The following is a 24,871-nucleotide window of genomic DNA, read 5'->3' on the forward strand; positions in this document are numbered from 1 at the left end:
CAACAATTATAATAAGAAAGGAATGACTATTGATACATTTCTAAACCATGATAGCTAAATATCCCTTTCTCTCAACCATATTCTGTTAGACATTTATCAAAGAATGTGTGTATGTAAATGCAAGTTATGTCCTGGTTTCACAGGACTAAAAGCAATAAATGAAATTGATTATACCAGCACATTAATATCATTTTCCAGAAATGGTGAATTGATATCTCCTTTCTTACCAGTAAAAGTGTTTGGGGGTATTTTGTGCAAGTGTTCTTCACACTGATGAAGTCGTGTAATGCCATCTATGAAAAACACTGCACGTTTTTTGCTTTTCACAGGAATGTACACTAACATATCAATCAATTCTGTAGGCCTACCATTTTTTTACAATTACTAGGAGAATTATATCATTTCCCTTTCAATGCCACCTCCCAAGTCAGTATTCTAACATCTTGAAATTAACAGAAATTATATTTTCTATCAAATTGGCAACCCAAATACCAAACAAAGTCAGCAGATGAAAGAAGACATTATCATTACTTCATAAACCAAAAGATGTATGGAAAACTATCATAAAAGGAGGAAAGTTAACTGACATAAAAAGACTCAGATTTCAGGTGAAGCATAAAAGAAATGAATATCATGAAGAAAGACAGCAAAGAATCATCTCATGTCATTTAGAATGTAATTAGGAAAAACAGAGAGAGAAATGAAAGATTGGGAAAAGGCAGAGAAAATAACCCAAATCATGATAAGCACTGATGACAATTCTACCCATTTGACAAATCTATCACCCCCAAAAGTATACAGAGATCTACACATCCACCATGTACGGAATGAAAGTTACAGCAAATCTTCATAACGATACTAATTAATGGAAGCTAGAAGGAAAAATTACATGAACAAAAAAACTCAGACATCTACAAAACAAGCACGTTAAAAAGCAGCATCCTTGGCCTCACTTCCAGGCACCAGAGAGTATATATTTTTAACAAATGAATTTGATAGAATCAAAATTATACTGGTTTTATCATATCAACCATTCAGTCTTCTTAGGTCAATTTGTTCTATTTTTGCAATATTTCAATATTCAAATGCATAAATATAAACAAAATAAAAGTCTACAATAATCAATTTTAGAAAATGTTCATTTGTGGTGAAATTCTGCATTTGTATAAGAATTATATCCTCAGTGCCTGAAAGAGAAGCTACAGCATCCTAGGATTTTTGGTTATAGTTGTCGATCATGCAGGAACTCTCGAAAAACCAGAAAAAATATATAAATAGTGAGTATGAGGAATTGGAAAAACAAGCAGCGATGCATGGGTGAGATAGAGAGTTTATTATGGTTTCTTTTCATAAGAATTTGGTAGTATTTGAAAAAAATAAATATATATAAATATAGTAAGGAGTTGTGTAAAAAAAACAATATACCTTGGGCCATGGAAAGGCAGATAGTTTTATTTTCCCGCTCCGTACTGCTTTTTGAGAAACGTTCTGCAGGGTGTATGACGGAGTGTGGGATTATTAAGATGTATATATATATAAATATCAAATATAATAATATTTCATAACCGTGTGCTGGAAGAGCATGTAGATAGAAGAGAGAGATAATAAATGAATTCAAAAGAAATCAGGGCATTTGTATTGCATTGAATTCCAATTTTTTTGTTTTTAATTACCATTTGAATTTAAGCAACCATGGTCTATTGGTTCTGACTCTCACGTTACAATCACAAGGTCTTGGGTTCGAATCACAATCATGGCAAACTCGATCCAGGTGATATAAACTGTTATCGGTAGGAAGAATTCCTCACAAAAAGCTGTGAACACCAAAATTGTAGCTTTAGCCTTGCCAGGGTAGTAAGGAAGTTTCTTGAGTACCTAACAAAGTGGATATGTATGCAGTATACCCTATATCATTATTAACGTTTGAAAAATAATAAGTTGGAATTCAATGCAGCAATAATGTCTCTGATTCTTTGGAATCCATTCAATGTGTCTCGCATCTGTCTAAAGATAAATATAGATACTGATACAGATGATTAAAGATGATAAGAACAACAGGACACATTGGACTAATTGTATCCCCGGGTCTTCTAAATTGCTCTCTCATAACAAAACATTTTAATGTTTCTTTTTTTTATCAAAAGATCTTTTTACATTTCAAAACATTCCATTATGAATATATAGAAAAGAAAATATTACAATTGAAATGCTATATCTCATTCAAATAGCATTAATTATAATGGGACTTGTTAGAACAAAATCTTTACAACTTATATACAGGATCTCTTACTTTTAACCGAAATATACCTCAAAACCTTTCTAATTGTATTGCCTGATAAATGTAATACAAACGATACTTATTACTATTTTAAAAATCACATTAATAATACAACATTTCAGAAAGTAAGTCAATATAAGTAGAGAATTTCAACACATCTTTTACAATCTCCAAAGATGAAAGTGGAAAATGATACTAAGTTTAACTTGCAAATAAAACATATTAAATTACAATTTCAAAGTTGGATACCATGATACCCATAATGATACCTCGTTGTAAGATATGATCAATACCACAAAATTATAAAGGCTAATTAAATAATTACCACAGTGAATATAAAAGCTTTGGGGTAACTGTATGAATGCAATTAGATAAAGATATTTAAAAAATATGATTTATTGCCGAGAGGTATTTCATTCTGTAAGCTCTGAAGAAAATATGATTTTTTTATCTAAACTAACCAATCAAAACATAATTGTTCATGATACCCCTGACCATCTTCACATGATAATAAAAAGTCATCACGCTCTCTCTAATGACAGTGAATTCCTTGCAAATTGACAGACTAAACCTGAACTATCGCACCTGCTTCCGTGTATCAGAGGCTGCGCTTTAACCCTTTGGGCGCCAATGTATTTTGACAAGTGTGGATCAATGTTATTGTATGGTGGATAAAGGATTATGATAGGATGTTTTTCATACCTTCCAGCTATCCGCGACCTAACCAATGTGGTGCCCAAATTCATAACCAATTCAATATAAAAGCAAAATGGTGTTGCTCGTTCTTGAAAGATGATACCCTCATAGCACAGTATATCATGAAACAAGGTTTGGCCCAGTATAATGTAATTTGCAGTAATTAAATTGAATCAATTTCCTAGGTTACTGTGTCACATGACATGAAGAAAAAGAGAAATGTAGGCGGGTTTTCACGGTGGATCGATAAAGAATGAATCCCCATCCAAAGCATTAAAGAAAATATTTTTTCTTGAATAACTAGAAGTAAAGTTTTAAATTTGATTATCTTTCTTGAATTTTCTTTGTCAAAGATAATTAATGTAAACGTAGTTCACTGAGTGGATACATTACTTTCTCTCTCTATCGAAAAAATATTCTATAATTCACTTGTAGCTTTTCTTCTTATGCAATGTCATGAAGCAAACACTTTTTGAAGAAATGAAAAAAAAATCAGAAACCCTATTTCTTTTTTTCCAGTAGAATACATAGCTACTAGACACCCATGCCTCCACTGAAATTCTGTTCTTTACTTAGCTGATAAGTACCAGGATGTAAACATTATGAAATGGACAATAAAATTTGATGATTACGATAATTGTACTGGTTCATGATATGATAGAGGGGGGGGGGTAATAAAGTTGATATAAATGTGTAGGAGATATTGAACTTTCGGTGGGGAGATTCTGTAACTGCCCTAGATGAAACATCACATTGGACAGTTTATAATCAATGGAAATATCAAATAACCATGGCAACAGAGGCAGGTGATGTCAAATGAAAAAAAGGCTGTAAGCCAAGACTAACAATAAATCCATTTACAAAATCATATGATGAAAATAATTTTTCAAGTTAAAAAAAAAATACATTGAAATATAGAGATATATATGATGTGTAACAAAGAGTGTATCAGCCACAGAGAGACACGGAGTCTTCATGCAGTATGAAGAGAGAAGAGAGAGATAGATAGAACAATGTGATGGAAAGATAGAGGGAATTAAGGAATACTCACTGGAAAAGTTCCTAGTAGCCAGCATTGTGGTGAGGATGGCACCCTGTGTGAGAAAAAAACAAAATAATATAATAAAACAAAATTAACAACAACCTGTCTATAGAGGCAATTTTCTTTTATGCTTGAATATAGCTTCACATCAGAGCAGATAAACAGAAAAAAAGTAAAAATATATTGAAATGGTTTTGGCATAAATCTGTATCTGATGACCATTTTTTTCTGTTTTCTCCATTTAATTTTAGGAGATGTACTAGGAGACATATGAGAGGGTGAAAATAATGTTTGTATTAACAAATTTTATTTTGCGTAAATTAGCAAGAAATGTGATGAATCTGAGTGCCATACTTAGTCTATTCACATGTTTTATTCTGTCCAGTAAATGACTTTAACATACAGGGGGGGGGACAGAAAATAGAACCAATGTATATTCATGGGCTGAGTATAAAGTACTATGCACACACGAGGATGTCAGATGGCTTGCAGCGTTTAGTCCATTGCACACAATCATGTTCGATTCTCCATATATCTCTTCTTTGAGTCTATATGTCTCATCTGTTACCATGTCAAAACAAACAGAACCAGTCATTATCGTTCACTTCCAGCGGCGAATCCAGGCAGGGGCGCCAGGGACGCATACCCCTTCTATAGCTTCAGAATCACCCAATGAAGAGTTATTTAAATGAAAAATGGATATGGAAATCCATATTTTATTGTTTGAAATACAAATCTGAAACAAAAATACTCTGCAAATTCATTCTGCCCAATTGATCGTGGACCCTGCAGCCACTGTACAGAGCCAGGTCAACGTTGAACGCCAAACAGGGTAGCAGCGACTCCCATCTTTTAACGTCTTTTGGTCTGACGCGGTCGGGGTTTGAACTCCCGACCTTCCGGTTGTGAGACGGACGCTCTACCAACTGACCCAACAAATATATATTCTACATTGAAGAAAATTGTCACCTGCGCCCTATTTTCAAATTTGCTCTTTCCACGCCTTCTATTTCAGCCCCTGAGGCAGAAGAACTCTCTCTTTATAAGAGAGACCATGATGAAACACAAAATCACTGTCTCAAGGCATATCTCAAGAAACCTAACCATGCTGATGATAAACACCAAGGGGTTTTTACAAGAAAATGTCTGCAATCAATTACAAATTTCTGTTGCAATTTTATAATTGATAAATTTTAGCTGTAGCAAATCAATTCACACTCCATGTTGTAAGGAGCAGGGCCTTACAAAGAGTTGTGATTGGTCCAATCAATCGCAACTATGGAAAGCCAGCAAAGTCAACATATAAAATGCATGTTCATTTTTTAGAAATTCTAGATATGAATGTATATCCATAAATTCATTGATTTCTTGACAATTTGGTGTGATCTCCTTTGTTTACAAAGGACGTTTTGCAAATTTCCTGTAGAAAAAATTATGACACTGATGGATTGGATCAATCGTAACTCTTTGCAAGACTGGGCCCAGATTAGCAATCAAAAGCAAGTTTGAAATTAATTGCCAGATATGCGATTGATTTGGGGACCCCAGCTGAACTTTCTAAATTTTTCTGTTATGCCCCATACGACACATTTAGGATATAAACATGATTATTCCGAATCATCTAAATTCTGCTACTTAATCTCTCATGGATAGATTGTAAAATTCATTTAGATTTAATCATTCCAAGTTCAGATAAACTGAACATCTGAGACACGTCTAAAAAAAACAGGTGAGGTCAAACCCCAAGTAGTATATAAAAAGAAATTAGCACCTGTTCAACAGACAATTATTGATTTTTAAATGTAGTACAGGGTAGGAGCATACCATAACAAACCTCCTGTTTGGGATGAAAGCATAGGATTATCTTGCATTATGAATTTCATAATTTTTCTAATGAAACCACATGGTATAGATTAAATTCATGCAATCAAATTCCAATATTTTTAAGGACAAAGCCACTTTTCTATTGGGCACGTTTCTATACCAATGGCACAAATATATAAAAAAAAATCAAAAGGTACAACAAATCTCTTGGGTCTATTAGAAGAGCATCGAAGGGCAATCAATAGGGCATCAACAGCCATGGACTTAGATAGCCTTGGATTGATTTAAGCCCCATAATCACCAAATTGCTTTGGTCACACATATTTTGCTGCGTACCATTGCAATTTGGAACGCAACAATATCTAGCAGTACATGGTCATGTTTAATATAGCAGTCATACTACTGCATATCTAGCTTGTAAAGCATCTCGGATATGTCACTCATAGAAAACTGATCAAGACCTACTAGCTGGTTTTGCAGAAATGCAATCGGCCAATGAAACAGTTTTGCGACTGGGAGCGGTGTACCTGATAAAGTGCTTTATAACCAAGTCATGGAAAAGAGAATTCTCTCAAATGAGTGTCCTGAACAAAGCGATATGGGCGCTGAAGAGACACTTTCATCCTACACTTTGTTGCGACAGATTGAACAGAATTCAGATTAGTGACTAACTGTCAAGAGTTCTTAGTAAGCACATTTTGGTCAGCTTATGTGGGTATTGGTTCATGTCTGTGTTTAAGCATTAGGCATCAGTAAAAAACTCAAATATGCATGAATGTTCCGGTAGCATTAGTATGAATCATGCAGGGCAGAAGAGTAGAAATTGATTAAATGTCAGAAAAGGGAAAAGTTACAAGGCAAGAACTACATTCACTCCAGTGAAAATTTGAAGCAGCAAGTTAAATGAAATAAATCAAGTGAATTAAAAATAGATCTAGACAGAAAGACAGACTAATAGGCAGACTGACAGACAGACAGATGGTTTATTCCCATTTCTGTTCTCACATGCTTTTAAAAAATTTAGTTAAAGGGGGATTTCATCCTGACAAAATGTTTATTGTATAACAAGCAGAAAAAATAATAAAATATATTGGCGGAAGGTTTTATTGGCAAAGGTTTAAGGAAAATCCATCAAAGAATAAAAAAAGTTAATAGAATTTTAATTATTTGATTTGTGACATATGCAAGCAGCTTTCCTACATATTGTATGGTAAAAAATCAATGAAATCTCATTTTCTCAGAAAATTTAAAATGGTTTATATTGTACCTTCAGTATATCAATACACAAATCATTTCACACGCGCTCCTAAAAAGAAAATAAAACCAAGGCATCACGAACCATTAAAAAATGAAATTTATGCATTTTATATTACATAGCATATGAGGCAGCTGCTCGTTTATGACATCACAAATCAAAAACTTCAAAATCTAATAACTTTCTTAATATTTAATGGATTTTTCTCAAACCTTTACCAATATTTTTATAATTTTTCTGCTATTTTTACAACAAACTTTTTGTCAGGGTGAACTTCCCATTTAACCCCATCAACTCAACTGAAGTGGTGTAAATGGGTGCCCAGTGAGAATTTATTCCTTGAATAAGTATTAAAAAAATACTTTATTAGCATGTATTTTAAAGCTAGGGAAGTAATGTGCAGCACTTAAAAACATTTGTATTATGTCGCTGTATATTATATTTGTTGGATTTTATGGCCTTTCAAAACGGAAGGGCTACCCTGGCACCTGGGACCAGAAAGGTTATGGTGATTCCATTTGTATATTTCACCTCCTCAGTACAAGTGATGCCAAATACCTAACAATAATTAATGATAATGATAGTAGGCAGTAATGTCACCTGTTGAGTGCCAGAAAGGCGTTAATGCATCGTTGATACAGGGTGAATGTCTTTATGACACTCGGTGGATATATGCCTCATCAGGGAAAAGGTTATATACCACAGCTTGTCAACACTCATGAAGGTGGAGGGATCATATCATGTCTTGCGGAATAGAACAACATTAAAGGTCAAGTCCACCCCAGATAAATGTTGATTTGGATAAATAGAGAAAAAGCAAACAAGCATCATGCTGAAAATTTCATCGAAATCGGATGTAAAATAAGAAAGTTATGACATTTTAAAATTTCGCTTATTTTTCACAAAACAGTGATATGCACAACTCAGTGACATGCGAATGAGACAGTTGATGATGTCCCTCACTCACTATTTCTTTTGTTTTTTATTGTTTGAATTATACAATATTTTATTTTTCAAAAGATTTCACAATAAAGACCAACTTGATTGAACCATATAGTATTAAACAATGATAATAGCACATATTCAGGGAGGAATTAATCGTTGTTTCACACGACAACAGTGAGAAAATTGGAATATTTCATATTTCACATAATACAATACAAAAGAAATAGTGAATGATTGATGTCATCAGTCTCCTCATTTGCATACCGACAAGGATGAGAATATAACTGTTTTGTGAAATTAGGCGAAACTTTAAAATGTCATAACTTTCTTATTTTACATCCGCTTTTGATGAAATTTATAGTGTTATGCTTGTTGGATTTTTTTCTTTTTATTTGAATCAACTTTTTGTTGGGGTGGACTTGTCCTTTAAAGGCAGCATAGGACACACATGAGGGCTATGGAAGATTTGCCCTCATCACAGCCAAACTAGCCCCTGAAATTCCAAACTAATATGCTTTGGAGCGACCACCTCTTTCTATAGCTACATCTACCACCAAAAAAAATATTCTGGAATATTTAGAAACTCAATTTTCCACATAAAACAGAATAGTTGCATTTACCCCATAATTTCTTCTTGCATTACAAAAAGTGAAATAAATACCCCCAAAAATAAAACAATCGCCCAAATGTGAAGGAAATAAAGACCTTAAAAAAAAATATCCTGTCCTGCTAAAAAGGAATACTCCATGTGAAAATGTCATGACTTGAATAAAGTAGAACAACAAAAAGCTGTGCACTGAAAATTCATCAGAGATCAGACAAAAAATATATATTTTTGTTTATTTTAAAGCTTTGAATTATTTTAATGAAACAGTTGTGTATTCTATACATATACAATCATCTGCAATGGTCAAGTTGATGGTGTCACCTTCCCATTTTGTTCTTTTGCATTTTATTGTATGAAATTCTGCTCCATGGAAATGAAAATAGGACTCACTACTGACTAAATGTTTATATAGTGAAGGCCATTGTAGTAAATTTAATTAGCTCTTTAGTTCTCTAGGAACCACAGTCAATAGAATATTACGTTAATACACTGTAGACAGTGTATCTAATATCATTGTTCACTACTACTAGATGAAAATTATATTTTCCTACTTTGGTCAAATACTTCATTATTGACCACAAGCAATGGCTTTAACAAATCTAATCCTATCCCGTTAAGGTTAGACGTTAATCAAACAGTTAACTCACATTACATGCTTCAGCGCTCACGTTCTAAACACGTTCACACTGCGGTGTTAATCAACCATGCCAGGCAACGTTCAGATTTTCGAAAAAGAACGCAACTTACGGCGACCACCAGTGCCCTGAGAACATACCATACGGCAGCACTCACCACATCTTTGAAAAAATCCATCTTTTTTTTTCGGATTCGCTGCCGAAAAAAAAAAAATAGGAGGGGAAAAAAGTCCTCTAATCCAAATCTAAGCTACATTGTCTATAAGGCTACCGCATCGTGATTATTCCTCATTATAATCCAAGTGGCGTAGCTCGGTAGCGATTTCTTTTCTCATTAATGATCTCCACATGATGCGCTTCCTCATAGTATTCTAGTGGGTCATCACTGACATGATGCGATGGTACTAGTGATCATGACACCATACGCTTAGAAGAGGCACAGATTGGGAATGAATTTGGACAACCCGTGTGTGTAAAGGGATAGCACAATGTGAAGAGCAGACGACGGTGGACTGCTGCACAGTCGATGCAGTCAGAGGCACGCTGTAGTACATATTACCACTGGACACATACCAAAACAAATACAGCTCTGCTGGTATGCTTGATAGTCTTAATCCAAGACTTAGTTAATAAACATCCCAAATAGTAATGTGACCTAAAATGTATCTATGATAACATGAATTCCAATTTTTCAAGAATCAATAATGCAATGTTTCAAACATTTCAATGCAATTCATCAACTGTTTACTATGCAGGAAAATGTGATTTACTTTATTTTTTTCTCATATTGGATATTTCAACTCAATATCAGTTTCTCTGGTCAGTACATTCATCAACATATTATCAATTATCACCCGTATCAGACATCTGAGCTGGTCATTTACAAAACCGTATTTCCCTGTATTTTATTATTATCAGGAAGGGATAGGTATATTGTTTGTATTTTCCTCGGTCTCGATGCGCGTATTGACTTTGCATGCAGAGACGACGCAAAATATACCTTTGTATTTTCCCTGGTCTCACATCCGGGCCTTTGAGGATGCGAATGAAGTGATACGCTCGATACGCTTCATAATGTTCCGCGCACCAACAATCTACGTCATAATAAAGACAACGCTGGATCTGGGCGCTTGCAAGTACGCCATAATGGTAAAGTGCAGAGCCTAGACACTGATATTATCATGACACAACAGAACTCTATTCTTAAAAGATATCACTGTTATCATGATTTTTGCTCTAGATATCTGATTTGGATGATAATGAAAATATTGACTGCCCTAATATATTGCCCTTAAAAGACCCATATTGCCCTTGTCTAAAGACTCGGGCCAATATGATTCTTTTGCTGGCAATATATTTGATGTTCCCCTCAAGACCAGTCAATATTATATAAATATATAACACTGTATGAAATTCGGCAGTACTTTTGAGAAGAAAAAAAACCCTAAGATAAATGTTTTAGTATTATTCAAATAAAAACAAAACGAAATACAATTTCTAAAAAGTACTATCTGGATATTCTTAAGTATCACCAGCAAACAAAAAATTAGAAATACGAATTCAATATATTTTTTATGCACTAACAAGCAATTTTATACAACCAAAAGGAGCCATTCAGCCGAAAAAATTGTTCCTGCCATCTATGTGATTCACAAAGGAAACACTCTTATCATAATACTGCCTTTGCCTGTGATTGCATGGACGAATCTGGCATATATATTGATTTTATTTCCTTTCTCTGTTTCTTTCTTAATTAAAGAATTCTACCTCATCCTCCTTCTCCCCCCCCCCTCCTCCTTCTCCCCCCCCCTCCTTCTCCCACCACCTCCTCCTTCTCCCCCACCTCCTCCTCCTCCCCCCTCTCCTCCTCCCCCTCTCCTCATCCTTCTCCCCCTCCTTCTCCCCCTCCTCCTTCTCCCCCCACCTCCTCCTCCCCCCCTCTTCTTATCCTCCCCCCCTTCCTCCTCCTTCATATTCTTTTATGTACATGTAAATACCTACATGCAGTAGTGTTAAAGAATAAAAATGCAGGTATTACAACAGAGTAAATCATCAGAGGTTTCTATGGGCTGTCAAATAGGAATAATTACCATCTTACATGTTTTGATACTGGGTACCAGGAACTATAAGTTAAAAAACAAAAATTGGTCACCTTTAGAAGGTTAAAATGCCGTTCTATATCTGATACCTGCTACAATGATAAATATCTCCTAACAAATTCTGTAACATAAAAAAATCCACATCAACTATGAATAATGACACAGTCAAACTCAAGATAGACTAGATTTTAAATTTTGAATTTAAATCATGTTAGATTGAAAATTCATCAATTAGATTTACATCTAAATATCCTATATCTTGCTTAATATAAACATATGATTTGTAATAAGAAATGTGTTGTAAGTTGTAACAATATTATATGAATGTGAACATCTCCAAGAATGGAAGTGAGTAAGATTGAAGTATACTATGTACACAGCCTCAGCTAAACCAACAGACAACTAATGACATGTGAGTCAAACATTGAAGCAATTTATCATCTTTAGCTCTATCCCATTACACCCATATATCCATTCTATCATTCAATTGAACAGATAGGACGTTAACGCTTCTGCCGAAGATATTGAACTCCTATACTTCATATTTTCATGTTGATATTTTAGGGATAAACCAATCATATTGTCTGCACTACGATACATACTAAGTTCATATTTTTCCTTTCCTGACAATTCATGTGACCCTCCTTATCATAACTTGTTTTTATCTTTATTTGTTTGTTGATTATGCCCCATGAAAAATGATATCATATTAAGTGAGAAATAAATATGTTAAATTTCATCACCATCATCATTATCATGATTGTTCATTTCATCATAATCATTATTTTCTTTTAATATATGGTTATCATCATCAATATTACTTTTATTAGAAATTTGCAGTATGATCATCATGATTAGCATTATTATCTATATCATCATTACTTTTATGATAATTATTGTAAAGTATTTCCCATTTTTTGGTGTTGTATATCTTGATGGCTGAATGAATTTTCAAAAATTATTACAAGTATTTATGTATATAATTTACATAATGAAATAACTAACCATTTATTCATGAAAATAAATGATTCTCTAAATTAAACCTAAAATCGCTGAAATAACAAATAATTTGCTTGAAAAGAATACACACATGTAAACAAATGTACATGTATGTTACTCCAGCAAACAGATGTACAGTTTGGCTAGCCAATGTACACAATACATTCGTCATCTCAACAGCGGAAATAACGCCTTTTTTTGGCCGAATGCTCGAGATCCTATACAGCAAGGACCTTGAACTAGAAATATAAAAAGCATTGCTGAGGAATGGCAGGTGTGTAGTTATGGGATGGCTAAACTCGTTATTTAATCAATTAAAGGGCATTGTTATAGGCATTGGAAATGTTTTTGTCATCAAAGTCAGGATGCAAAGTTGGTCGGGATGAAAACAGTCCTGTGATTACTGCATTTTTGTATCAGGACTTTTTATTGCACATTTCTCTCTGAAATGAATGACCACAGGTAGATCTCTGAAAGCTATGATGTAGTTTTATGGATGAATGGGAAATTATTCTACAAAAGAAATTTATAATCCTTTGGAAAGATATGACATAATAATAAATCCTGATAATGATTTGGAAATGGTAATTTCTTGACCCTCCCCTCCTCTTATTCTTCACCTGTTGTTATATCTTACTTTACAAATTGTTCAAAATATAAGCTACATAAAAACTGTTTATAAGTCCATCTCCTCAATCATTATAACTGGCAATCACAGATTATTTTTTTTAATAATTGATTTATATCTTAAAGAATAATTCTCTAACTTTACCAGGAAGGAATTTAAACATGGTAATCTTTCATCGATTCGTTCCTGTGAGAATATAATTTTTACATCATAAAAATCTCATCCATTGAAAATATGAAATGAAATATCTGTTTATTTGCCATCTATTAATGATCTTCTTGAAGTATTTTCAAGTCTTATGGCTTAGAACTTGTGCCTGGTAACAGAATACATTCTGTTCGCCTTAACCATACTACCTATGATAAACTATGATTCATATTTTTCTTCGCTAAACAGAAGATATAAAAATTGAAAACCACAGCCAGTTCTCTAAACCACAAATTCTGATCTCAATGTTCCCTCTAAAGTTCAATGATAGCTCTTCCCAAGCTTTGAAGTAACACAGAATATAAATTACAAACTAATTTCATTTTTTCATGGAAAACACCTCTCCACCATATACCTCCTCACAAATGTACAGTAAATAGATTGGGGCATTTGACAGTTCAACTCTCAAGTTTGAGCAAACATGAATTCAAATGTATCTAGCAGAGCCACAAGTATGTACATCAATATGATGGAAGATGTACGTCCCTATCATACATGTATGTGATGTAAATGCCAGGTAGTCTTTACTTGAAAGCACCTATTTATTAAATGTTCACATTTAAAAGAGAGAGGGAGTTTGCTCACTGAAACTGTGATATCAACTGCATGGTATGCCACAAAGAATACAGAGTAAACCAAACTGTGCAAAATGTACAAAATTTCAGTTTTGTAGCCATTTCGTATAGGCCTATTAATCCCAATTAATAAAACTTGCATTTAATTATCTCGCCGTTTCAAATAAGGGCTTCAATATGGCTATGAACACTCTCCAGAGTAGCATTGGATTCATTTTTAATACCAAGGATTACCTTTGAAATCTAAAAATATTTCAATTCAAATCTTTTAGCTTTGAATTGAAATCAACACGGGTTGAATTCAAATCTGTAAGGTTTAAAAATAAATCCACTATTCAGCTGGTCACTATTCACAGCAGTACACAAAGGTTAGCAATTAATCTTACGCTTGATTTTCACGATTGATTGTACACTGTAGTTAATGCAATCAATTGTAGCAAAATATTATAAGATAATTGCTAAGCTTTGTCTTACAGGCCCCTAGATTTAATCTAAATCCTTTAATTCAGAGTGAAACAGCTATAAAAAGATAGAAAAATAGCTACAGAACGGAAAATTGCACACTGCCATAAACTGTGCAACAGCTTCAACTGTAATTGGAGAGACAACAGGTTTAGGCTTCATTCGAATATCTCTGAGTTAATCAGAGCCTGTACCCATAGACTATCTCACTGTCACATCACATATCAGACAAGTAGCAGGTATCTTCTGTTGATATGTAGGTATAAGTGAGGTCGATATGAAAGTTCATTGTCAGGAGTTGTCATACCGATGGAGACTGACAGAGGGTGAGTATATACACAGCTGAGGCGCTGTGTTCAAGGATGGGCCAACCTTAAAGACTTTCTCTAGCTTTGGTCTATCAATGTCTATGTCTAGGCCAACCTTAAAGACTGTCTCTAGCTTTGGTCTATCAATGTCTATGTCTATCAATCTATCAACATTCCAATTCATTTCTAGTTTATATGAGAAGTGTATGCCCTAAAACATTTCAGATGTTGAGTTGAGGGAGAGTGAAAATACTCTCATTTATTTCTTTCAATAATATATACACATAAAAACATACAAATATCATACATTTGAACATAAACAAATATAATCATGAAACATTAAGATGAGATTTAAAAAAAAATGAAAGAAAAAGGTGTCCCAAAAGCCTCAAAGGCTTGAAAAAAGGGAAACCAAGAATAAAACATGAGAATGATTTATAGAAAATGATTCAAAAATAGAGCAGAGAACCGAAATGCGTCACGACAACAGTAACATTAACCAGAATTATGGAGGATGTATAAATAATATATATCATGGAGGATATATGAATAAATGTGTTTTAAAGGATAATTTTTGTGTTTTTTCTATTAGATTTTGAAAGGAAATTCATAAGGTGCCTGATTAATAAGTTTGTTTTTTTTCTTTTTGGTCATGAAATGGGGGTGGAGGGGTGTGATTGCATCCCTTCCAAAAAGCCCCACGATAGGGGGCCGTAAACCTAACCCAATCCTTCCTCAAAAGGGTACCTCTAAAAATCTGAAAGAAGCATATGCATACTGTTGATTGCCTGAATGGAGGGGGGGGGGCTAACTATCTACATGTATCTCTCACTATACATGTAAGATCTCTAACTCTCTACCTCCACAATATATTTCTACATGCATACATGTACATCCCATTAACCAAATTCCATGTCTGAATTATTTTCGCTTCAAAATAATCCCTACTCGGGCCAGATGCAAAAAGAGGTAACTCATTGCTATGAACATTAAGAACATATGCCATTAATAATTTAGAGGATTTATTGAGGTAATACATCATGTAAATGGGTCATACACACAAAAAAACCCAGTTCAATATTCAGATTCTACTACGTATTTGAGATATATTCAACACAAGGATGATGTCATGCGTGGGTGGTGAGAGGTATTTCTGATAATAAAAGAGAATGCAATCTCCATGACCAGCATGGCCATTAAAGGAGAATGAAACCCTTAAAACCAGCTGAATCCATATCAAAGAGAAAAATCAAAGAAACATATTGTTGAAAGTTTGAGGAAGATTGAATGAATAATAAGAAAGTTATGAGCATTCGAATATTGAGATCACTAGTGCCATGTAGATCCTCCCAACGGCAATGCGACCAAGATCTGTGATATCACACACGTACAACTCCCTCATTACTTTAGTACTTATTTCACTTATATTCTCACTTTTATAGAGTCTATCACAAGGTGAGGTGTTCTCTTTATGAGATGACAAGTACAGAGGTTTCACAACATTATATCATTGATGAATCGTTTTGTCATATGATTAGAATGAACAAAAAGAGATGTTTTGGGGTATATTTTCAGTGTCCAAATGGGAGAGTTGTACGTGTGTGACATCACAGATCTTGGTCGCATTGCCAATGGGAGGATCTCCATAGCATTAGTGATCTCGACATTCAAATGCTCATAACTCTTTTATTGCTAGTCCTATTTTTCTCAAAGTTTTGTTGATCTTATTCTTTGATTTTTCTGCTTTCACAAAAGCTAACTTGCTCCAAGAGTTTCATTCTCCTTTAATGATCTCCTACCTAACTTTTCTCTCAACCATAAATGCCGATGCTTACAAAGTCAGTTGAAAAGTGGCCAGTTATAGCACAATTTCATGAAATTTTGCATTACTGCACATGTGTGTAACATGATTTGAGGACTTGAAAAGCTTAAAAAGCATAATTTTATTAAGGATCTATACAGATTTAGCATAACTCAAAATTAGTAGGGGGCAGGGGGTCAAAATGGTGAAGAATTTTCACTTCTTGTTAAGAGAAATTAAAAAAAATTATCATAGAATTCTGGCATCTATTATTGGCAACAACCCATTCTGATCGCTAAACAGGACCACTCCGCCCATACCCATTCTCACAAAGAGGTGCGATTGATCTGATCATCCTTACTATGAAAAGCCATTAATGTCATAATTATTCATACAGGAAATTGACACAAATTCCCTCTGGGTGCAAAGAGGGGCACATTGACTTTTCACAAAAAGTTTGAACGGAGATATACACATATATAAGTAGGGGTGCACACTTTTTTGCACTGCAGTTCAATGTCACGTGATGCACTTTGACCAATCATGATGCTTGGAATTAATAAAAAACACATAGCCAACGCTTGGAGAATGCATTAAAACAAGACTGTCAAAAGAGACCATCTGCCTAAAATAAATCATTTTTCTAATTCCTACTTAGTTAATTTTTAACACAGGTTCACGACATTGAACATTTACGACAAGGCACCACAAAACCCAGAAATTAAATTTTAGTTAGAAATCCCATCTGAAAGTAGGAATTTTCAGCTTTTAAATAAGATGCAACATGCTTGATTCCATTAGATTATCCTAAACCACTTCACAAAGAGAATGTTACTTGATGTCCTCTAACTTAACATCACACAGTGTGATATTTTGTAAGTTTGTTGCACCTGATCAAATAGAAAGGTTGGGTGTACAGTGGTACTCAAAAGTTAGTGAACCCCATAAAAAAATGAACATATTTAAAGTGTTCAAGTTCTGCCATGTTTATAAATATTCAATAGTGAAATCAGGTGATCAAATATTGCATTCAATGTTCCTCTGGGCTCGCTTAACATTGTAGCATTGTTGTCTACATTCAACACTCGGCATGAAGGAGTGCATTTTGTGGTGGGGTTTACTAACTTTTCAGTACAACTGTACAAGCTTTGTTATAAACACTTACCTTAAGTTTGCGTCTAGCGTTGAATTTCTTCAGGCATTCGACAGTTTCTTGTCTGTGCACAGTTGACGCGTAGCCATCTCGGTTCTGGGAAGGAACAAGAACAAAAATGTTACAATAATAATGATAATAATAATACACAATTTTTGTATAGCCCATATCACATTATGATTATAACATCCCTATGCGCTTCCAATCGACTTAGATATTATTATCCTTATTATTAATTCCTGCCAGGTACCCATCTACCTCACCTGGATCGAGTGCAGCAAGATGTGGATAATTTTCTTGCTGAAGGAAACCACGCTATGACTATACAACTATCAAATTTCATATGGATGACAATTTCCTTAGTATACATTTTGAAATTATGCTCAAGTTGCTGAGTGTATTATATAAGACTACTGTGAATATGATCAAATATGAATTGCAAAATTAAGCAAATGTGACCTGCCACCGCAAAACCAACAATAAGTCAGCCAAAATGATTATTGAGTTTTTTATTGAGCTTGAATATTAACTTCCTAAGCTTTAAAATAATATATAATATGTTAAAATTGACCAACAATAACCATTACAAGTACTTGTTCGATTGCAGAGGAAATTAAGAAAGAGCTTGACAAAATAAGGAGAAAACAAGGTTTGAAGTTTGGGGTTCACTCAAGCATGAGATGTGCTTACTGTGTAATCTCAGTGAAACTTCCAAGCAGTCAGAAAAAGTAGTGTCCAAGAAACTCTTGTATCTTTTCTTTTATTCAACTTCATGACTTCAAATTTTCACGGTATGAAGAAGAAGAATTGCTCTTTCGGATATGCAATTTTTATAATTTTTAGTTTTTGAAGACCAATTTACTATTTTTGCTATTTACAGAGAACCTTACCTGGTGACTTATTGGTGGTTGTGGGGTGGTAGGTCACAAATAATAAATGTAAGTATGGAGGAGATTGTTTTTACAATGAACCTCAATACAAACAATTCAACAACCAAAGTTAAACCTAAATGAATTAGGATGATTAAGAAGAATGAAATTATTTAATGAATCTAAACTTCCATTGAGTCTGTAAGAAAATCACAAAAAGGGTTATTTCAAAATAAAGTTGTATCTTCATAAGTCCCTTTGTGTCCTGATGGCCGTCGCAAATTTAATTGTGGAAGCATTCTCTCTCAGTAGTTTCATCCTACTTTTCTTAATAAAGGACAGATGGTTTTTTTACATTATAATTGCATTGCAAAAGTTTTACCCATGAATATCAGACTGTATCCTTCACACAACATGTGTTGCATGATAATTATACTCTGGTATTTTAGGCATGAGTCACATATTTGATCAGACTCCAGAAACTAAAACTAAAGAGATATTTACATGTATCCATGGATGCTTGAGAGCCTGGCATGCTGAGATACGCTTTGTTGGATTGACAGTCAACATCATATCTATCAGGTTCTTCGCCTCCGGGGTCACGGTATCCCATTCTGGTGAGGGGTACTGAAAAATAAAATAATTTTAAGATTACTAGATTTACTAAGAGCTTCATTTCATCAGGTCAAGATCTTAAGTTAAGAATCAATTATCACTCTAATAAAGGCTAAACAAGGATGTGAAATGTATTTCCTTAACCTTTTTGTTGCTATAGCAGGCAAAAATACACAAACCTTCCATTGACTGGCAACCTACTATGAACAGGAAACCAAACTTGATCATTGTACTGATATCACATTGCTGTGGCTATTTCTATGTAGCTCCCTCTCTTGACAAAAAACATTACATTGTGTTCATAATAATATTGATGTGAGTTTCATTCAAGAGACTGATCTTTTTTTTCTTCTTCTCTCTAGTGACTAATACACTGACTAAATGGCTGACTGAAAACTGCCTAGCTTAATGACTGACTAACTGACTAGTTCTCTCCTATGACTAATTTTCCTAGATAAGAATGGTATGAGCTTGTACACAATTCTGCTGATACTAGATCTAGAAATCTTCCAGGTATTAAGAAAAAGAGCATCATTTTCTTATACATTTTTCATCTGTTTAATATTGTTCTTTGAATACATAATATACCTTCTTTGAATAAAAATTCTTTGTTCTATTTCTCATTTTCCATCTAGATATTTCCATAACAGTGTTTAATTATAAATTCTCTGTCTATTTTATTGTATTAATAACAATGGCTAGTATTCAAATAACTAAAACAAGGTTTAAATCTAGTCTAATCAAAGTGTTAACTCCGCACTTTCATGGAATGCTATGTTTCATTTTCCTCTGTATTCATGGGAAAAAATGTTTTTAAAATTCTTTAGTTGAACTTTATTGTACACTTGTGTTATCCTTTTATTTTCATTTCATAAACACAAATATTTTTGGACAACTTTTCACTGTACGATTAACATATTTGTTTTACTTGGTAAATGAGAAGGCAACTGGCAGTCCATGAAAATGTGGTTTTATCTAAGGTTAGTGAGACCGATGCTATATGAGAGAATATCACCAATATATTTGCTTCCTCTTTCTCTTCTGTTATGTATTCATTATTTGTATTCGTTATCATTTTGTTTGCATTGCACCATTTAGTCGCACATTGTAAGTTATATGAAATTTCAGTAACAATCATATGAAATGAGAAGAATATGATAATATAAGTCCACAATAAATTCCAATAGTTTTTTTTTTATATTTCCTGTTACATAAATATTGAAGAAGTAAGATGACTCTTAGCATTGCATAAAAGTGTGGACTAAATTTCTTCCTTCGTCTAAACATAATCAGTGGGTCAGATGCATAAAAAGTAGCAATTGCTTTTCCTAGGCTTTTGCTTGATTCCGTGTGCATAAAAATGATAAAGTCAAAAAGGGGCCTAAGCTTTCGATCCATAAAAATGAGCAAGCAAATGCTATCTGAATGCTAGCATTTCCTTGACAATTAAGCTATCACTAAAAAGCGTATGCATAAAGCAAATATTTTGCTTGTGCGTTTAAGCACTTGCTTGGGTTGTTTCATGCTCCGTCAGAGCAGCTTACACGTTTGCTTGATCAGGGTGTTCGCGTTTCTTAATCATGTTTATGCACCTGAGAGAGAACCCCAAGGTGTACAGTAGCCTACATGTACATATTTTCTTCCTAGTAAGTGCAAACCAAATGCCAATAAATAACTTTATTTAACAAGGAAGAAGTTAATTTGACACCAAGTCTAAGGAAAAGATGTCATATGAAATAAAGCCATATTTTGCACTGCCACACCTTTGCATTTGAGTCCTTCCTTTTCTGTGAGACGTGTTCGCACCAGCGTGACGTCGCTATTGTCCAAACTGCTAGCAATTGTTTTCTGAAGGCAAGAAAAGGGTTCAAGCACTAGCACAGGGTTATGCATAAATCAATTGCTTGCCAGTATTTGCTACTTTTATGCATCTGACGCAGTGTCTTTTCCTCTTATTCTTCTATTTTGTCTTTCATCATAAGAGAGAGGGAGGGGTAGGGGGAAGGGGGGGGGGGGTAATACCAAACCCTTACATCATATGCTCCAGTTTTGATCTGTGAGTAGAGTCTATGCTGATCCTCATCCCAGAAAGGTGGATAACCAACCAGAAGAATATATAATATAACACCTGCAGAAAAAAAATCAAACAAAAATAAAACTAGAATGGTGAGTACCAAACCAGAATAATATAACAACTGTAGAAAAATACATCAAATATAAAGTAAATTTAAAACTGGTGGGAAGCCACAAGGAGAATCTATAACACCTGCAGAAAAATACATTAAATAAATAATGTTAAGGTAATACCCCATTGATGACGTCAACATAAAGAATGGTGGATAGCAAACCATAGGAATATATAACACCTGTAGAAAATACATCAAATATACTAAAAATTTAAGAATGGTGTGAGCCAACCATTAGAATATATAATATAATACCTGTACAAAATACATTAAATAAATAATGTTAAGGTAAATTCCCCATTGATGATGAAGAATGGTGGGTAGGAAACTGTAAGAATATATATTACACTTGCTGATTAAAATATCAATCAAAATATATATTCAGAACTGTGAGTAGCAAACCATAACACCTGCAAAACATACATTAAAAAATGTTGAGGTAAATTCCCTATTGCTGACGTTAACATATGTATAATATATAACACCTGTAGAAACATTCATCAATATAAACAGGATATCACTCAATGATAATATTGAGATAGAGAATGGTGGATAGCTGACCAGAAGGATATGTAATATAACACCTGTACAAAAATATATTGAACAAAAAGGAATATTCCAGGAAATTCCCCAATGCTGATGTTTACACAGATAATACATGTAATTATTATCAGTTTCAGTGATTAGAAGCAGATGGACAAAACCCACTTGATGTTGGATTTTCAATGTTTCTTGGAGCATCTGAAGTTGCAATACTTCTCATGAACTTGTATTCACCAGAAGTGCACATAGATGTATACCAATCTTCTTTGATTTTCTTAATTTGCAATGGTCTTTAACACCCATCACTGGTTTACACTGATGTTAGCTATATAGCTAATGCAAATTTATGCTGATACTAGTAAATATCACAACCCATATGTCAATTGGTTTCCATAAGGGTCTTCAATATCACTACTAAATGACACCAATGATATAAACACCCGATACTAACACCTGATACTAATGTAAACTTATACTAGAACTTAAAACAGGCCCATATGTCAACTGGTTTTCCATAAGGGTCTTCCTTAACACTACTAAATGACACCGATGATATTAACACCTGATACCAATGTAAACTGATACTAGCACTTACCACAGGCCCATATGTCAACTGGTTTTCCATAAGGGTCTTCCTTATCACTACTAAATGGCACCGATGATATTAACACCGATACTAATGTAAACTTATACTAGAACTTAACACAGGCCTATATGTTAACTGGTTTTCCATAAGGGACTTTCCTAACACCAATAATTGACGCTGATGATATCACCTGACACTAATGTATTCTTATACTAGCACTTACCACAGGCCCATATGTCAACTGGTTTTCCATAAGGATCTTTCCTGAGCACCTCTGGGGATAGGTAACCTGGTGTCCCTGCAAAGCCTATAAGAAAAAATATATACACACAGGTTCAATCGAGATAGACATTTCAAGGATCTAAAAGAGAATCTTTGGTCAGAAATATATGGAAATATGGATAATTAAAAATTAATTCACCCACATTTTCTGTATTTCGACTAAAAATTGAGGATAGTAGTTTGAATTCTGCTTAAACCATTCACAGTCTGTGGGTTAAATAGGTGAGCTAGTTCTTATAAAGTAAAGCCATATCAAGTCCTACTTTTAAAAGCCTCCACGTTCATGTTTCTTTTCACTGGGAGATTTTCCATAGTTATATGGCAGTAATTCAACAACAACCTCCGTTTACCGATATTATATCTTATTGAAAAATTAGCAGCAGACTTAATGTTGTTTGCCTGACATTGGTTAAGAATTGTTCTAATGTTGGCCTAATTTTGATCCAGAATAAATCTGTGGTTATTGTTATATCTCTATCGTGTCTGATGGGTGTCAGTCTGGTGTTGGTCAGGGTCACTATGGTGTATCTGATGGGTGTCTGTCTGAGGTCACTTTAGTGTGTCAGTTGGGTGTCAGTCTGGTGTCTGTCAGGTCACTATGGTGTGTCTGATGGGTCAGTCTGGTGTTGGTCAGGGATCACTACGGTGTTTCTGATGGGTGTCAGTCTGGTGTCACTTCAGTGTGTCAGTTGAGTGTCAGTGTGGTGTCTGTCAGAGGTAACTATGGTGTGTCTGATTGGTGTCAGTCTGGAGTCTGTCAGGTCACTATAGTGTGTCTGATGGGTGTCTGTCTGTCAGAGGTCACTTCAGTGTGTCAGTCTGGTGTCTGTCAGAGGTCACTATGGTGTGTCTGATGGTGTCAGTTTGGTGTCAGTCTGGTGTCTGTCAGAGGTCACTACGGTGTGTCTATTGGTGTCAGTTGGGTTGGGTGTCAGTCTGAAGTCAGTCAGGGGTCACTACGGTGTGTCTGATGGGTCATTTGGATGTCAGTCTGGTGTTGGTCAGGGGTCAATATGGTGTGTCTGATAGTGTCGGTTTCAATGTTATGATGTAAAGCCCTTGAACATCAATATTTAAACATTTAAGAAAAAAATTCTCTGAATTGTGATGAACAAAACAAACAAATTTGTATAACTGTGTGTTCAATATTGAGTTTCAAATTTAAACAGCAACATGAATCATGATTGAAAACTTAATTACAAAATACTGAACAAACACACGATCAGCGTTGCACTGTTCAGTGACAAAAATATAAAGCTGTTTATATGTTGATCGTCTTTAAATTTCCCGCTTTTGTTAGCGCAGCTTTATTGCAGTTTGACCTATCACACGAAGGTCAATTTGACACCTGCTTGTGTAGGCTTCCACTGCGAGAGCAAATTTAAAGACTTTTAAAAACTTAATGTTGCATTCATGATGCTGAAGGTCATAATATCTGGGGTGATCTTTTTCTACGTTTAACTTTAGTCCAAATCGTGATTTGAAAGACGTTTACTTTACAACCGGGAATGGAGGACATTGAACACACTTTTGGTTTCTCATTATATCCACGTTTTTTAATCACGTTTTCAATCATGATCCATGTTGCCATTTCAATTTTGAAACCAACATTGAACACTCCCTAAAACTGAAAGCGTGACAAATTACTCACCATACCACTGCTCTCCATTATCAAGTTCTATGGCTAAACCAAAGTCAGCAAGCTTTACTGCAGCACCCTTTAACTTGCTTGCTAGCAACAAGTTTTCAGGCTGGAAGAAAGAAAGAAAAAGATATAAAATCAAAAGACTACATGAGACTTGTTTGTTATCAGTTATTTGATGATGACTAAAGTAACTAGAATGAGATGGGTGGGGTTTACCAGTAACACAATCAAGTATTCAGACCAACCGGTTCACCAGGATACCAGTCAATTTACAAGAACTTGTTCAGATCTTAAAATATCCAATAATTGTTTTCCACATTGACACCGACACAAAGCAGACCCTTTCGGGGCAAGTTCTTAAAGTTACAAGCATGTGCAATGTGGTCTGATTAGCAGGCGAGGCCATAGGGTCCATGCCCAACAACACCCTAGGTTGAGACGTTCCAGTAATTAGATTTCACACTGCAAAAATACCTAAGACTGTAGACTGTGGAATAGTGTTCGGTTTTTTTAAATGCAAATAGAGTCATCTTTGTCAGGCTATGTAAAGTGATTAAACCACAATATGTGCTATTAATGATGTGTTTTTGTGTTGAAATTAGATTAAATAAATGAATAATTTAAGAGAGCC

The 24,871-nt window shown here is 34.4% G+C and overlaps 2 protein-coding genes across 3 annotated transcripts in view; both read right to left on the reverse strand.

Moving 5' to 3' along the window:
* LOC129282288 (calcium/calmodulin-dependent protein kinase type II subunit alpha-like) overlaps nt 1-9,774 on the reverse strand; it is a 44,094-nt gene extending 34,320 nt beyond the window's left edge. Inside the window, exons 1-3 of one of the 2 annotated variants that reach the window (XM_054918220.2) lie at nt 9,440-9,774; nt 4,026-4,068; nt 1,426-1,488 (exon numbers count right to left, since the gene is read on the reverse strand). In XM_054918220.2, coding sequence (XP_054774195.1) covers nt 1,426-1,488; nt 4,026-4,068; nt 9,440-9,460 — 127 coding nt within the window. In that variant the 5' untranslated portion in view covers nt 9,461-9,774. Of the gene's footprint in view, nt 1-1,425; nt 1,489-4,025; nt 4,069-9,394 lie in introns of both variants that reach the window. The other variant, XM_064113372.1, reaches the window with a different exon arrangement.
* A 6,453-nt stretch (nt 9,775-16,227) lies between these two features.
* Nucleotides 16,228-24,655, reverse strand: LOC129282053 (calcium/calmodulin-dependent protein kinase type II subunit alpha-like). Its single transcript, XM_064112809.1, has 6 exons — nt 24,608-24,655; nt 24,247-24,346; nt 22,537-22,620; nt 21,032-21,126; nt 18,888-19,010; nt 16,228-17,610 (listed from the first exon to the last, which is right to left on the reverse strand). The coding sequence occupies exons 1-6, from the start codon at nt 24,653-24,655 to the stop codon at nt 17,482-17,484; spliced, it is 579 nt and encodes a 192-aa protein (XP_063968879.1). The 3' UTR covers nt 16,228-17,481.
* Between the last annotated feature and the right edge of the window lie 216 nt (nt 24,656-24,871).

Source organism: Lytechinus pictus, chromosome 18 (genome assembly GCF_037042905.1).
Source record: "Lytechinus pictus isolate F3 Inbred chromosome 18, Lp3.0, whole genome shotgun sequence".
Taxonomy (NCBI): Eukaryota; Metazoa; Echinodermata; class Echinoidea; order Temnopleuroida; family Toxopneustidae; genus Lytechinus; species Lytechinus pictus.